At 46.3% G+C, this 13,788-nt stretch overlaps 2 protein-coding genes across 2 annotated transcripts; one reads left to right on the forward strand and one right to left on the reverse strand.

Annotated features, from left to right (window-relative positions):
• The first annotated feature begins 1,040 nt into the window (after positions 1 to 1,040).
• Positions 1,041 to 5,625, forward strand: LOC127301086 (aspartate carbamoyltransferase, chloroplastic). Its single transcript, XM_051331300.2, has 5 exons — positions 1,041 to 1,544; positions 3,023 to 3,162; positions 4,205 to 4,378; positions 4,483 to 4,719; positions 5,259 to 5,625. Exons 1-5 carry the CDS (start codon positions 1,136 to 1,138, stop codon positions 5,364 to 5,366), a joined length of 1,068 nt encoding a protein of 355 aa, XP_051187260.1. The 5' UTR covers positions 1,041 to 1,135; the 3' UTR covers positions 5,367 to 5,625.
• A 6,281-nt stretch (positions 5,626 to 11,906) lies between these two features.
• LOC127298079 (transcription factor MYB36) lies at positions 11,907 to 13,443 on the reverse strand. The gene is made up of 3 exons (XM_051328051.2): positions 13,102 to 13,443; positions 12,856 to 12,985; positions 11,907 to 12,747 (listed from the first exon to the last, which is right to left on the reverse strand). Exons 1-3 carry the CDS (start codon positions 13,235 to 13,237, stop codon positions 12,102 to 12,104), a joined length of 912 nt encoding a protein of 303 aa, XP_051184011.1. The 5' UTR covers positions 13,238 to 13,443; the 3' UTR covers positions 11,907 to 12,101.
• Between the last annotated feature and the right edge of the window lie 345 nt (positions 13,444 to 13,788).

A 13,788-nucleotide genomic window follows, 5' to 3' on the forward strand; every position in this document is an offset into this window, starting at 1 on the left:
TGAAAAATATGAATACGAATCGAGCCCATATATCGTCTCCTACGAAATTTATGTCGAAGAAATGCATTTCATAGGATCCGGCGATTAGATTCCTCTGTTCGAAAGAGCTTGTAGTGAATCATGCACCCTAAATCTCACTTTACACCTTTGTTTTCCTTCCTATACCCTTAAGATCCTATATGCTGAGGATATTGCATTTGGGTGATTCACAACAAATGAACACATGAATTAGGGTGAAAGGTTGATAGAAAGAGAAGTTTGTTGGACCTCGCAAAGGAAAATATACAAAAGTAAAATTTGAATTTGGGTTAGATTTGGCATGAGTTCTAATGAGGTAATTCCGCAAGAAAGGAAAACTTACAACCTTTATCCCATCATGAGTGTTGTGGATTTGTCTAGGTTCGCATGTATCTACATGCTAGGTTTGGGCGTATCTACATACTTAGATACATACGAATCCTGATAATTTGGAGTCAATTATTATGGAATGGAGTATGTCTATATATATATATATATATATATATATATATATATATATATATATACATACCTAAGGTATACATACCTAAGATATGCATACTTAAGTGATACATACCTAAGGTATTGCATACCTAAGGTGTACGTACACTGATACGTGTATATATATGTTAGGTATGTGTAAGTTGCATGTGTGTATGTTAAGTATGTAAATGTTAGGTATGTGTAACTTGTATGTGTATATGCTAGGTATGTAAACCTTAGGTATGTGTAATTTAGACACGTACACTTCAGGTATGTACGAAATACACGTTTGGTACCCGGACACCATGGTGCCCCAATTGAGCAAAATGAATCTAGATAATTCAGAGCCAATTATTATGGAATGGAGCATGTCTATTTTTTTTTTAAGATACACTCTGCCTGGAGTCCTATAATAATCATTTTGCTAATACGGAGTAGAAAATTATCCTTGGCCACACTGTATTTGGTCCGGCCAGTCGCGGTCGGTAGATCCATTCTGACGTTGAAATAGCAGTCATCGGGAGGTCCAAGCTCAGGCGACACCCGACCGGAGGAACAATCCAAAGCCCGCCCCGCACGGACGGACAAAACTCCTAAAACCTTACTAAACCCTAGCTCCCGCTCCCCCCATCCCATGGCGGCCGCCCGGGCCACGCTCCCCCACCCCCTCCTCCCCACCCCCTCATGGAGGCCGCAGCTCAAGCCCTTCCCATCCATTCCCCGCCGCGCGGTCGCCGCCTTCGCCGCGCCGCCGCTCACGGCTTCCCTGCGCCTCGGCGACGTGATCGAGGCGCAGCAGTTCGACCGGCCGGCGCTCAACGAGATCTTCGAGGTGGCGCGGGAGATGGAGGCCGTGGAGCGGGCCTCCCACGGCTCCCGGAGCCGCGTCCTCGAGGGCTACCTCATGGCCACGCTCTTCTACGAGCCCTCCACCCGCACGCGCCTCTCCTTCGAGGCAGCCATGCGCCGCCTCGGCGGGGAGGTGCTCACCACCGAGAACGCACGCGAGTTCTCCTCCGCCGCCAAGGGCGAGACCCTCGAAGGTGAGCTCACTGAAAATATCTCGGTGCCGGGTGACCTTCACTTGGAACGGAAAAAAAACTGAAATCTTGGCTATAATTGGAGCGATTTGGGGAACTGGATGAGGGTGGGTGGTGGTTGAGCACATGACAGTAAATGAGGTACTAATTTCAATTTTCTGCCTTACGGGAGAACATTGGTTTTGACTTTGGAAATTTGAGATCCTAACTAGGCACTACCGCACTAGTCGTGCAACAACCGTAACTTGTAGAAAATTATGAATCTTTGGGGATCTGGGATTATCTGGAAATGGGTCTCATTGGGTGAGCTGGTTCTTACTTGTTAGTTCAGTTGCATCGCGGAACAGGTTGTGACATTGAGTATCGAAGTAGAAATCTTGTTTCATTTTGTGTACTGTTAGTATCCGTACTTCCAGTTTTGGATGTGAAAGCAGCTGTAGGAGCAACTAGTTGCAAATTTAAAATCTTTTGATGGTTTAAGGTTTTCTCAGGAATATTTAAGGTGGTCACTGTCAGTTTCTTGGATCTGCAAAATCTCTGGGTAGTCTATGACTTGAAGGTAAAACGGACAGGAGTTCTCTGTCATTTAGGGTGATGCCATCAAGAAAGGTCGCAATCAGGAGTATCTGGCTTTCGAGCATTGTTATTTATCCGCTGAAAAAGTCTACTTTCCTCCCCTAAATTATTTGGTTGGGGTGAAGTATATTGATTGAATTTTTTGTGTGTAAAATATGATTATTTTGCGATCTGCAAAAGAAAAGTAATATGTTTTTTTAGCCCACAGATGATTAACCACACAACCTATATGTATGATTTTTTAAATATATTTTTTAGGAGCTTTTGTCTTCCGAGAAATCGGCTAGGGGTAACCAGTAAAGCACTCCAAGCTATGATAGTTTAAGGGGTTAATTGAGCCAAAAACAAATTGAGGGGTGAAATTGAGCAAACCTAGTCGTTTGGGGTAGTAAAGTGGACCTTTTCATTTATAAGATGTGATGTGGTGAATGATCTACAGGATGGTGTGGAATGCTTATAACAATTATTATGGACCGTGTTAGGGAGGTTGCTAAATACTATCAGTTGACTGCTGTTTGGTGTTGTTGCTTCACTAGTTACCCCTCAATTCTGATGTTATAAAGACTGGGCCACCCTGACTACTGGTTGGCTACCTTGTTGCTTGTTTGTGTCGTTGCATCACTAGTTATTCCTTCAATTCCAATGTTTTAAAGATAGGGCCACCCTAAAGACTTCAATGATAGTGAATCATGCATATTTATCTTGATTGCAATGCCTACTGGCTTTCATGTAGCAACCACATAGTTGATAGATAATAAAACAGTAATCTGTTATGTTGTAAAAAGAGCATTTCTCAGATACCTCCAGAAAAAATATTTAAGTTCTTACTCTTACCAACGTGATTTGAAATTGTGCTTGTTTTTAACCGAACATTAGGTTACTAACGCCGTGTAACCATACTGCAGATACCATAAGAACTGTTGAAGGCTATTCTGATATTATCGTTCTGAGACATTTTGAAAGTGGAGCTGCCAGGAGAGCAGCTGCTACTGCAGACATTCCAGTTATTAATGCAGGTGATGGGCCAGGGCAGCATCCAACTCAGGTAAATATTATATTGGGGAAACATTATCCACATGCTTGGAATAACAAAGTTCTTGGGACAGAGAAATAGCAACTCTTCTTAAGGTTAGGTGCGTAAAACTGTATTTTAATAAATAATGGTGTAGTCAGGCAGTCAATATTCACCGTGCTACATATTTGTTCATGTGGAACTGTGAACCATGTGACGACATTCCTTTTTTTTGGCAGTTTAAGTTGATCAGTTATTGTCAATTCATATACTACTGTAGATTGCGATTCAAATATGTTTTTGCCATTAAGCTTTCCTTGGGGCATCGGTTGATGAATGATGCTTCATGGTCCATGATGATGGCAAGTTTTTTGATATTTCTGTGCAGAATTTTTTCATCTGTGTCGGTGTTAGTCCTTAGTATTTATGCCCTCCCAGTTAGGCATAGCATTGGAAGAATAATTGCAGAAAATGACATAGACCAGTCATGAATATAACTCTTTGAAATAACTTACTGCCATGTACTTTTGAAGCCTTGTGTGTAAATTGAGAACATTATGTTGGCACCATCATGCAGGAATTTTTGTCTAACATACTTGTGTTCGTCTTTTTCATTTTTATGCTGTATTTTGACTTGGTATATGTATTAAGGAGGAGGTTATTTGGCTGGGAAAAGCAGAGGTTGACAGTCATAAATTCATAATACCCTGTATTGATGTGTAATGAATACGAGAGAGGAAAATTACTCAGAAATGTTGTTTTGAGAGGGAAAAATACATTGTGAAAAAGAGAGGAAACATCATTAAACTCGCCTGCACGCCTTATATTATGAAATCGTATCTATATTCCCTGCTAGTTGGGACAGAATTCAGCAGAGTTTCACCTCATTGTTTGTGCCTATCTATCCGCACACACACAGACCTCTTTATATGCTGGATCATAATTGGTTTGTGCTCATGTGCTCTTTGCTTTTTAGCTGATACTTATAGAGTAGGTGGAATCTGTTTTCTGTTGTTACATCATGCTGAAGTATCAGTGGTGCATTTGTAATTGATATGTTCATTCTTTCGTTCAGGCTCTGTTGGATGTATACACAATAGAAAGAGAAATTGGTAGGCTAGATGGAATCAAGCTTGGTTTGGTTGGAGACCTTGCTAATGGAAGAACTGTCCGTTCTCTGGCATATTTGATCTCTAAATACCAGAATGTTAAGATATACTTTGTATCTCCGGATGTTGTAAAAATGAAGGTACTACTGTCCCGAATAAATATCGCCTGTGGTCTTTCTTTCGAATTCATGTAGTCTGATGTAGTAATAAATAGATTGATGTTCGCATTTCTGCTGTTTCGAAGGATGATATCAAGGAGCACTTAACTTCGCAAGGTGTTGAATGGGAAGAAAGTTCCAATTTGTTGGAGGTGGCATCCAAGTGCGATGTCATTTATCAAACACGCATTCAAAAAGAAAGATTTGGTGAGAGGATTGATCAATATGAGGCTGCTCGTGGAAAATATATTGTGGATAAGAAGGTTTTAAGTGTGATGCCAAAGCATGCTGTCATCATGCATCCCCTTCCAAGGCTTGACGAGGTTAGCAATTATCCTTTCAAAACACCAAAGAACTGAGTTTGTTTCTTATTGGTGCCACCTTGTCCAAATATCACAACATCAGTAGAAAGAGTTTTAGGTTGTTGATTGCTTAGTCCAACATTTAAGAAGCTTTTGAATTGGTGTGCTGAAGCTATCTGTTTTGGCTAGTTAGTAGTTACCATGCCAATTGGTATGGCTTGGTGTAGGCAGATGTTACTGTTAGTTCTCCTTGAGTATGTGAGTGTACTGGTCCAATTACCTATGTCCAATCCATTGGGGAATAGGTTAGCCAGAAGTGGTTCCTGAATCCAGTTGCCGTGAGATCAGCTGGAGATGTTTGTGACATCTTGAAAGTTGTGAGATACAATAGTACACTAATATCTTATCAGAATTGGTAGTAGACTAGTAGTTGATATGTTCTTGGTTGGCTGTGTGCAATTTCCTAGCAATACTTGGGCCTAATACCAGCCAAGATTTGTTCCTCGCTCTCGTGGTCAGATTGAAATATAATGAGATGCATTTTCTTTTTCGTTTTGCAGATCACTGTAGATGTTGATAGTGATCCAAGGGCTGCATATTTTAGGCAGGCTAAGAATGGGCTCTACATAAGGATGGCACTGCTTAAACTTCTGCTTGTTGGTCGGTGACGGTTTTCCTAGTGCCTGAGCTAGTGGCGTGTCGAAGGATCATAAATACACCCTTAACTATCTGGCTCCAAATTCAACTGCGCTGTGCTGTACTAGGCATAAAAGGTTGGATCCTTGCTAGAATAAAGCCATGTTTTCATGCGTAATCTCCAAAGTGAACATTATCTGTTATAAATGTGGTTTGAATGAAGTGTGTCTGCGCGGCCTTTGGCCTGGGAAAAATATCCTGCTATTTATGCTATAAGTTCACTTCTGACCATGTTCCGCTGAGTAGCAATATTCATGTGCATGACATTCACATTGTGTTTTTGGCTGCCGAAGATTGATATAGCTTTTACCCTTGAAAAGAGTGCTTCCTCTTTTGGCTGCATGGTCAAGATCAATAAACTATCATCTGAAAGCTGTTTTAAGTACTCCTTTGACTGCGTCCAGATTCTCCTAGGACTTACTGAAATGCTCTAAGACCCATGCATTGTGATGCTGTTGCACATGTCAGATACTGGCATAATTACTGTCTTCCGATTTAACAGTAATAGTAATCCAGCTTCGGCAGTACGTTCTTGCATGTGTCGTGAACGATACTAGAACGTGCTCCCATGGATTCTATGTTGACTCTTTCTTTATGTTGGTGATACGTCATACGCGGTTGTGTCAGGTCGACTCAATACGCTGGAAGGAGCATATTCCTGGTCAGCGTGCTGACATAGGCACCACAGAACCGGTCCACACGCACAATCCATGCCGATCTTCCGTGATGAAGCTGGGCCTTCAATCCTTCAGGTCTTGACTAGCAGAAGTGCCCGTGCGTTGCACCGGAACAAAATGAGTTCTATATAGACATGTGTTGCAAAAGAGAAAAAAAAAATCCATGTCTTATTATTAGTCCCATTGTGGTTATCAACCGATCTCGTCGCGTGGTACCTCGTTGAGGACCCCGACCCTCCAAGGAAGTGTAGCCTATAGCCCTGGCAATATATCTTTTCTTTTGATTTTTTGTTCCACACTTTCTCTTCGGGTTCGCCTTATTCCTCTTGCCCAAAGGACAGATAAGCCCATCTCCTTCCATTTAGCTTTCATTCAATTAGGTAACCGACAATTCTTAGTTTAATTAGATCACACCCCGTTGTCGATGCCCCTGCCCTGGCCGCCCCATCCATAGTCAGGAGGTGCACACAGAAATGCAGCCATGGCTGGCCGGCAGCTTCAGCTCGAAATCGCACCTAATTGTGGAGTTCCCGGGAGCCCGATGTGTGTGTAGGAAGAGCCAGCTTTAGGAGCTCGGACGGCCGGTAGAGCGGAGCCGCTAGACACACATCGAGCCGCGTGAGTACCCGGGGTCGTGCGCACCTTGGGCCATGGTGTCCAGATCGCCGAAAAAAAAACTTACAAGCAGACTTGAACATACGAATAGTCCCCTATATCATGAAACCAAAAGAAAAAATAATCAAGATTTGAACACGCAACACATGAAATACCCTATTTTGTTTTGTTATTTTATTATAACGTTTTATAAAGGCCCCTTCCATATTATTATTTTACATAGAACTAAAATAATAATATTTTTTGGATATGTTGTATTTAAAAAAACATTACAAAATTTGCAAATTTTTGGATACGTTTTTTTCCTTTCCCCCAAACACCCTTTGCTTCCTTTGTTTGCTTTTCTATAAACAAATCGGTGGAAAAAAGAAAGGTAGAAAGAAAAAACAGAATGCATAGAAAGGCCAGCTCCCGTAGGCCGGACCTGCCCAAGGGCCCAAGTAAATCCTCTTCCGATCTGCTGCCCTAGAGAGTCAGCACGAGACCCCGTTCACTCCTTTTCTCAGGCGCCGCACACCCACTCTGTTCGTCCCCTTCCGAATTTCCTCCGCCCATCGTTCCGCTCCAAAGATCGGTCCCGAGCTCGCTGCCCGCGACTCGAAGCAGGCTTCATCCGTCGGAGAATCGAGCGCTCCCCATGGCTCCACCCATCTCTTTTCCTCCAATCTCCCCGACTTGGAGCAGGGGATGGCGCCTCTCCGTGGTCGTATCAGCTTCCTCTACCGGAGATCTAGGAGCCGCTCCCCACGCCGGCCTTCCCTCTCTTTTTTTCCCGCTTGACCGCCTCTCCGCTTGATCTAGTAGATTTTTCCTCCGGTCTTGGCCAGTTGGCCTGCGGCTCTTTCGTTGTGTGCCGGTTCGGGCTCGATTCTCTTTTCATTGGACAATCCAGCTAATTGCTTCCTTAGGATTTCTGTTCTTGTTCTCGGAGGCGGCTTGTTGATTCCAGAAATCTTACGTATATAAACCGGCGAGGCAAGTTATAATGGAGCGAGGTGGGACTATCCAACACACAGAATCCACCCGTATCATGTTTTGGTCGTGCATCATACCTATTATGATCGAGATTGTAGATTGAGACTTGGGCCAGGCCTTTTTTTTTTGCGCTCGGCAGGTAGTAGCGAGGCGGAAGGCTCGGGATGTGCGGGCGGCCTGCAAAAGCAACGAACCGGGTGGCAATTGCCGATAAATACTAAAACATTATACTCCTTTCGTTCCAAAATGTAAGGCTCCTAAGGTTTAGCCAAAAGTCAATATCTTCTAAGTTTGATCAAGTTTATACGAAAAAATATATATTGAGAAACTATATTTTCTGGTGGGTGAATGTATTGATATTACGTTTTCCCAGCAGAGTCCAAGCAGAATGAGGTAAAATCTCCAAACTCCATCTTGTCCTCAAAGTTCCGTGGAGCACTCTCTAATAATTAATCAGCCAGATAATTTCAGAAATAAATTGCAAGTGTAGAATTCACTGCATTACGTTTTCCCAACAGAGTCCAAGCAGAATGAGGTAAAAAAGCTCCAAACTCCATCTTGTCCTCAAAGTTCCGTGGAGCACTCTCTAATCAATAATCAGACAGATAATTTCAGAAATATAAATGGCATGGGATGCTAAACACGAGTATTCGTTCCAGTCCTCCCACCACCACTCTCTCTCTCTCTGCTCACGCGAGGAGAGGCCCGAGTCCCCGTCGCCCTCCTTCGGTCCTTTTGCTCCTCGATCCCGTCCTTACCACACCGTGAGGAGAGCGACGTCGCCTCCCCGTCTCCTGGCCGCGCGTCCATGTCTCCTCCTCCGCTCCGCGGCGCTCGACTCCACGACGCTCCCCGGCCTCAGGCGTCCGTACACCTTCCTGTAACATTCCTTAACCCCCGCTTGTCCCCAGCCTCGCGCGTGAACGCACTACCCCGCAATTACCCGCAGAAACATCTCGCCGGGGCAGGGCGGATTCCCCGCCGAAACATCTCGCGACCACCTCCATGCACGGCGGGTACGGAAGCTCCAGGCCGGTTGATGTACGCGCAGGCGAGGTCGAGGATGGCCTAGAGGAGGAGGCAGGGACATGGCGCCGGGTCGCAGAGGTGGTCAAGGACGCGCGGTCGACGGCGGTCGAGCCTCTAGGCCAAGCTCATGGAGGCGCGGAGGCACGCACGAGGACGAGTAGGTGAACGGCGCCACACGGAGGTTGGGGGTTGGGGGGGGGGCAGGTGACGGCACGGCTTGGCGCGGCCGCGGGCGTCCAGAAGGTGGTCATGGACGGGCGGAGCAGCGACTGACGGTGACTTGAGCTCGTGGAGGAAGCGGGTCGAGGCGGTTAGCGGCGCAGAGCAGGGAGGAGGTGGAGCTCGGACGCGGGCCGTCGGGACGGAGACGAGCGGCGTGCGCCTCGTGCCTGCGGGGAGGAGCGGCAGCTGGGACTCGGCAGGGGAGAGGCGCCCGGCCGGGGAATGGACGTCGGAGGCTCGCCGGCCGGCGGCGCGGTAGGCAGAGGCGAGCGGGCGCCGTTCGTGCTGGAATCTGGATCGATAGCAACGTGTGGGCCGGCGTTGCCACGGGATAAATTTATTTAATGACCCACCACTTATTTAAAAGGTTAATTAAAATGGCCTATCTCGCACGCACTATTATTTAACTAAATCCTATCCATTCGAAGAAAACCCTCTCGCTCGCCCTCCAAGAACTCTATCTACGATCGTCTAACCTCCTCGCTAGCTCTCGCCCGATCCGTTACTTCTCGCCTCGCTCCCCACCACCAATGTTTATTGTGCTGCCCTCCCACGGATCAAGTTAATTAAAGTGGCCTATCTCGCACGCACTATTATTTAACTAAATCCTATCCATTCGAAGAAAACCCTCTCGCTCGCCCTCCAAGAACTCTATCTACGATCGTCTAACCTCCTCGCTAGCTCTCGCCCGATCCGTTACTTCTCGCCTCGCTCCCCACCACCAATGTTTATTGTGCTGCCCTCCCACGGATCAAGTTAATTAAAGTGGCCTATCTCGCACGCACTATTATTTAACAAAATCCTATCCATTCGAAGAAAACCCTCTCGCTCGCCCTCCAAGAACTCTATCTACGATCGTCTAACCTCCTCGCTAGCTCTCGCCCGATCCGTTACTTCTCGCCTCGCTCCCCACTACCAATGTTTATTGTGCTGCCCTCCCACGGATCAAGTTAATTAAAGTGGCCTATCTCGCAAGCACTATTATTTAACAAAATCCTATCCATTCGAAGAAAACCCTCTCGCTCGCCCTCCAAGAACTCTATCTACGATCGTCTAACCTCCTCGCTAGCTCTCGCCCGATCCGTTACTTCTCGCCTCGCTCCCCACCACCAATGTTTATTGTGCTGCCCTCCCACGGATCCTGCACCGAGTTGCTTCCGAAGTGGTTCCTCCATCGTGCGGGTGCCTGTTAGATTTTTCGATGAAAATTAAAATACTTTCTTTTGCACGGTACTGAAGGTGATTTTTCAATTTTGTGTTTTTCTATCGGATGCCCCCAAAGGTGCTCCACTTTTTTTTTGGAAAATGCTTAACTGAAAATGAGAAAATGAGGAAGAAAAAGAAGCAGGTCCCAAACGTGTACATGTATTCAGTTTTTTTTTTAACAGGTACATGTATTTGGTGGGATTGCTCTATTGCGATGGAATGTGTATAGAACAAGAAGCAGGTCCCATACGTGTGATGGAAAATGGAAAAAAATAGTCGTGTGGTGCTAATGTACAAGCCACCAATTGTGCGTTATTACAAATGCTCAAAATAAAAAGCTGTGCGTTATTTTTTTACGGAGAAAAGGATAAGGCGCTGTCCTTCTTCGTTGCAACGCAGAGATAGGCAGGAAAGGGGATCTCGTTTTGTTCCAGCTCCCGCTCAACCGCCATCTCTGCCTTACCGTCCCGTGCCATGAATCCTACTGCTCGAGCTCGCGATCCGCCCGCATCTCGGCAGTCCCCACCGAGCTATGAACTTTCGCTCGATCCGAGCGCATCATGGCCACTCAGGCCCCTTCCTCTTCTGCCCGCCACCGCCAGCGTGCCTCTAATCTTGGTCCGTCCTCCCCGTGCTTCACGGAGGAGCGCGCTATGGTCTCTGATTTCCTTTCTTCCTGACAATTACACATCTTGTACCAAGCTTTGCGGGATGTTTTTCTCGGAGGCAACTTGCTGACTCCACCAAACTTTTCGTATATAAACCAGCTCGTCTCGGCTTAATTGAGCGAAGTGGTATTATTCTGGTCACAAAATATCCAGCTTGTTGTGTAGGTTTTGGACCGGACTGACTTCATGATAACGAATTTATCCCTCTTTTCGCTGATTCTAGAAAGCCCACTGCTCAGGAACAAGGCCTACCAGGCACAGGGCCTGCCGACGCACGCTTCGATGATGCCTGGACCGACGGGTTCCTCTTCGGATCGCAAACGTTATAAACTGAACCGGTACTGGGGCAATTAAGTGTATTATGTGATTTGGTGGGAGGGTAAAACGGTCCAAAAAAAGCGTTGACGAAACTTTTGGCAGAAACCTTAGCTCCTTTATTATTAGGTATAGATATAGACTAGGTTTTTGCTATTTCCGTCATACTTCACACTCACTGCATGCCCCTTGAGTTTTGCTGACCACTGGTGTTGAGATTTTTTTTCGCTGTTCTTCATTCGATCACATAACACCTATTTTGAGGAGGAATGATCTCTGTCTCCCATGTGGTGCATCGCGAAGATGATCTTTCAGACAGACATAATTGGACTAAATTTATACTCGCTTTAGATTCTATATATGAAAGTTTACATTATTGAACAGAGGAAGTACTATTAATTAAACTGCATATGGCTTTGCCATCTTCGCCTTCAGTTTTCTTGTAATAAAAACATAAAATTACAACTTGCAAGCACGTACACACACACGCACGGTCGCACACCACCACATACTGCAGAAATGCAGAATCTCTGTGAAGGCTGAAGTCCTCGCACACAATCGCACATGCACATTCAGACTGTGCCAACTAATGTTGGACTCGCCGGAGTTTGCTGAGGCATACCTGGGGTTTGCTCCCATGGTCAGGGGCAGAGGCACTAATACCTGCTGCACCAGTTATTCCTGCAAAATCTTGATTTTATCCATGTGCTAGGCTATAGCCATGCTCTTATCAGAAAGGTTAACCTGTTGGTGCACAAAAAAGAGCATCATCTTCAGCAAGGGGATCACTGATGTCAGAGTTTAGTCATTCTAGACAGAATGGTGCCGAGTTACATTAATTTGTTCGGACCTGGTATTCTTACATACCTTTATTATGCCTTACAGCTTACTACTGATTTCTTACAATAAGTTCCTTACAGTTTTTTTTGTAGATTCTTACAAGAACCGAGCCTACACAATCCCTATTCCCTAGTCTTTACCTTCACAACCTCTTCACACTTCACATGTCATACACCACAGACGTGTAGTCCTGGTACACCGAGCTGGTTTCAGGGGTGAAGTCCCAGCAATTCACCGGGGACTTGCCCTGCTGATCATAGCTCCACCAGTCCACCTCCCCTTGCTGCGTGGTGACGACGCTGTCGGTCGTCGTCGCGCTGTAGAGAAGCTCCTGAAGCTCGGCCTCGATGGTGACGACGTTCGAGTTCTCGACGCTGGACGGCGAGGCCAGCTGCTGCCCGCTGAGGTGCTGATCGTTCAGGGAGCTGGACTGTCCCTGCTCAGCCACTGTTACATTGAAGCTGCTATCGCTGCTGTTGCTGTTGTTGCTGTGAGTGGCGGCCACCTGACATGTGAGTTTAGGCTGCCACAGTTGCAGGGGGTTGTGGTGGCTGACGCCAATGGGGTTCTGCATTTCCTGCAGTTGCATACAGAGTTGGATCCTCTCCATCGCCGACGCGCTCAGTGGCCGCTCGCCGTCGTTGGCACCGTCTAGCTCGTTAGCGGCGCCGGGACCCTGGCGGTGGTGCGTGCCGCGGCTGTCCTTGCGCCGGCCACCGAGGAGCTTCTTCTTGAGCTTGGTGTTCCAGTAGTTCTTGACGTCGTTGTCGGTCCTCCCTGGCAGCTGCGCGGCTATGATTGACCACCTGGTGAATTATGTCAAGCAGCACACATTGGATTAACACATTTGTGCTGGGTTTATCTGCAGAAGCCATATATTAAGGGAGTGGTTGGTTTGCTCTCAAAAAACATACCTGCTTCCTATGCTAATGTACAGTTTGCAGATGGTGCTGTCCTCCTCCGGGGTGAAGTCCCCATGCTTTATGTTGGGCCTCAGATAATTGAGCCACCTCAGCCTGCAGCTCTTGCCACATCTCTTCAGCCCTGTTGCGCACTCAAGCTTAGTTAACCATGAACGATCGATGACAAATCCCTGAAAATTCTAATGCATTCCTGGAAATTCTAACGAATATGATTACATGGAGAAGATCATTACTCACCAATCTTGTGCGGCAATGCAATCCAGTTGTTCCCGGTGCCGCGCTCCTCAATGTAGGTCTTGAGCATAGCATCCTCCTCTGGTGACCATGGCCCCCTCTTCACCGTCGCCTTGTCGCAGCAGGGTGCCCTCCCCATCTCTCTCTCTCCCTCTTATGTTTCTCTTATTTCTCTAAGCGTGTGCAGCCTGTGTTGTGTTGCCTTGCGTAGTTGCGCTGTGTGTCGATGGATGAGTGAGTTGAGTTGGTTTGGGTGATGGAGGGTATGGTATGCGCGGGAGGGCCAGGATTTATAGGAGCAGACATGATGGACGAGGGGGGCTTAGAATATACGGATATGGTTTGACTTGATGGCGATGTGTGCTCATGACATGACACACCGGCTCTGAGTTTGTTCTGGTGTACTTTGGAGGCCCTCCACCTATGGTGTGCATGGAGAAACTTATGATTACGGAGAGATTAGGAATGCACGAACCTCGAGCAGAGGGACACTCAGTACTCTCCCTAGGTGCTTAACTTTGGTTAAGGAGGAGCACTGAAGCAGGGCTCACATACATAGCCCGTGCATAAACACCAGCTTATGACTAGGGTATCGAGTCATTCAGAAGACGATGCTACTTTACCACCACCTGTTACCTGTACATTGAAAACCAACTCCGGTGAACATGTAGTTAGATTGACTTAGAAAAC

This window comes from Lolium perenne, chromosome 7 (assembly GCF_019359855.2).
Source record: "Lolium perenne isolate Kyuss_39 chromosome 7, Kyuss_2.0, whole genome shotgun sequence".
NCBI lineage: Eukaryota > Viridiplantae > Streptophyta > Magnoliopsida > Poales > Poaceae > Lolium > Lolium perenne.